The sequence below is a fragment of the Trypanosoma equiperdum genome, assembly GCF_001457755.1.
Source record: "Trypanosoma equiperdum strain OVI genome assembly, contig: ctg_18, whole genome shotgun sequence".
Lineage (NCBI taxonomy): Eukaryota > Euglenozoa > Kinetoplastea > Trypanosomatida > Trypanosomatidae > Trypanosoma > Trypanosoma equiperdum.
Window position 1 is genome coordinate 11294 of NW_027123949.1, and position 2017 is coordinate 13310.

Genomic DNA, 2017 nt, shown 5'->3' on the forward strand with positions numbered 1-2017 from the left:
ATCTCTTATTATAATATTAGTGTGTACACACACACAACAAACTCCTACAACTATTGTCCTCATTATTATAATTTTCACTATTATAACCATAACGCTGGATAATATCCTTAAAATAAACAAAATTAGACCTGCTCTCGTTTTTCATAACCTGTTATCCTGTTATCCTGTTATGTTACAGCCGTAGATCTCTGTGATGCACATTTAACTAATATGCACATTTTCATTAAAAAGTTTTGAAATATGTCAAAGTATAAAATTTTCATAAAACTCATAAATTTGAGGGAAAGTACTTAGAATTCTTAGAATAATAAAATGCTATTATCTCCATTAAAGTAGAAAGAAATCATAGAAAATGTATTATTGATGTAAAAACTGGAATATTTACACAATTTGCTATCCCACTTACAATCTGGAGATTTGAAATCTTCTTGCTTTGTCTTGTCTGACCACTTCTTGCCCTTCTCATTTGGTGTCTTTCCTTCTGTTTTTTGCTCGTCCCCCTCTTTATGTTCGCATTCCCCTTTTCCATCTTTTTCTTCCCATTTGCACCCGTTATTGGTGCATTCACCTCGGGTTAACTTGGTTGCACAAGCTGTTGTGGTGGTGTTGGCACTGCTCTGCTTGTTCTGGGCACTTTCTATTGCCACCAACTGCAATCCCTTGTAATATGTGAGAGCTTGGATTAGCTGGCTGTCGTCAAGAAGATTTTCCGCGGTGATGTCAGCTGCCGCACCTATTACATCCTTTGGTATTGGCACTTCTTTCGCTTGTGGCCAGAGATTTTTGCGATATCCGCGCCGTCTTTTCCGTAGTTGGTGGTTATGAGTGCGTCTATTACCTCCTTTTCCTTAGGTGCGCTATACGCCTCCTTTGCCGCTTTGAAGCACCGTTTGACAGCCGAGCGGAATCCGTTGCTCTTTGTTATTGCGGCTCCATCGTCTAGGGTAAGCGGGGTCGGGCGCGGCGCTTGAGCCGCTATAAGATCCCTGATCGCCTGACTTGCTTTCTGCGCTTTCTCCGTGTCGGTCTCTTCGCCTGGTGTTTTGTCAGAGGCGTCTCTGAACTTACCTGTTGTGCCATCTACATTGAGTGCCGTGGCGCTTTCTTTCGTTAGTGTCCCCGCTGCTACGTATACATTGTTTTGTGCCCCGCCGCCGCTGGGGCATTCGCTGCCGTTCGATCCTTCGTGGCAGATGTTCGCCCTGCCTGGTTTTGTTGTCACTGTAGTTGTATCTTCGGATACTTGTATATTGGGAAACCTCTTTGTTTTCTCGTCAGTTAGCTAGGCCTGCAGCTGTGTTTCAGTGATTTCTACGGCTTCGGTGCAGGCACTTTTTGTTTTAGGTAGCGTTGACAGACTTATTGGTGTGTCTCTTTTGCTGCCGCCGCTGTTGGCAGCCGAAGTTGTCGGCGCAAGTTTCACCGCGGCTAACCTTGCTTGACCTTCGAGAAAATGGGCGTGACTTCCAAGGATCTCTGTTCCTGAGTCAGTTGCTGCTTTATAAGTGTTGTATGCTTTTTGTGCTTCCGCTTCCTTTGCTTGGACGTAAGCCGCTAAAGCGCAGTATCTTTTTTTGTCGTCTTCTGAAGCTGCTTCTGCGGCGACAGGCAGAGTTCTGAGGATCTTTCTCGCTTGAAGTGCTGTGCTCTCGGCACTGGCAGTCTTGCTGCGATAATGCGTTGCTATTTTCCCTAGCACAGTCTTCAGCTGGCATGTTGTCGATGTCCCAGTACTTAAGTCGCCGGCCACGGCGTTGAATCGCGCTGCTGTCGCTGTATGCTGGTAACAAAACATACAGAGCAACGCCGCCACTGCTATCCGGCTGTGCTTGTGCGCCGCTTCCGGTTGCATCTTCAAATGTTAAGCCTTGAGCTTATTAAACTTTAAGCTGTGCCGGTGTTCCCGGCCGTGAAAGGTCATGAACCGTTTTAATAGTTGTAAGATAGCAGTAACGCGCCATCACTAGGACGTTGTGGACGTAGTTTCTTGTGATAGTAGTTACGTTGGAAGTTTGTC

General features: G+C 45.5%; 1 protein-coding gene across 1 annotated transcript; it reads right to left on the reverse strand.

Annotated features, from left to right (window-relative positions):
- Positions 1-1282: 1282 nt before the first annotated feature.
- Positions 1283-1852, reverse strand: TEOVI_000051500 (uncharacterized protein; the record flags this gene model as incomplete). The annotated part of the gene is made up of 1 exon (XM_067223571.1): positions 1283-1852. The coding sequence occupies one exon, from the start codon at positions 1850-1852 to the stop codon at positions 1283-1285; it is 570 nt and encodes a 189-aa protein (XP_067079672.1).
- Positions 1853-2017: the final 165 nt, after the last annotated feature.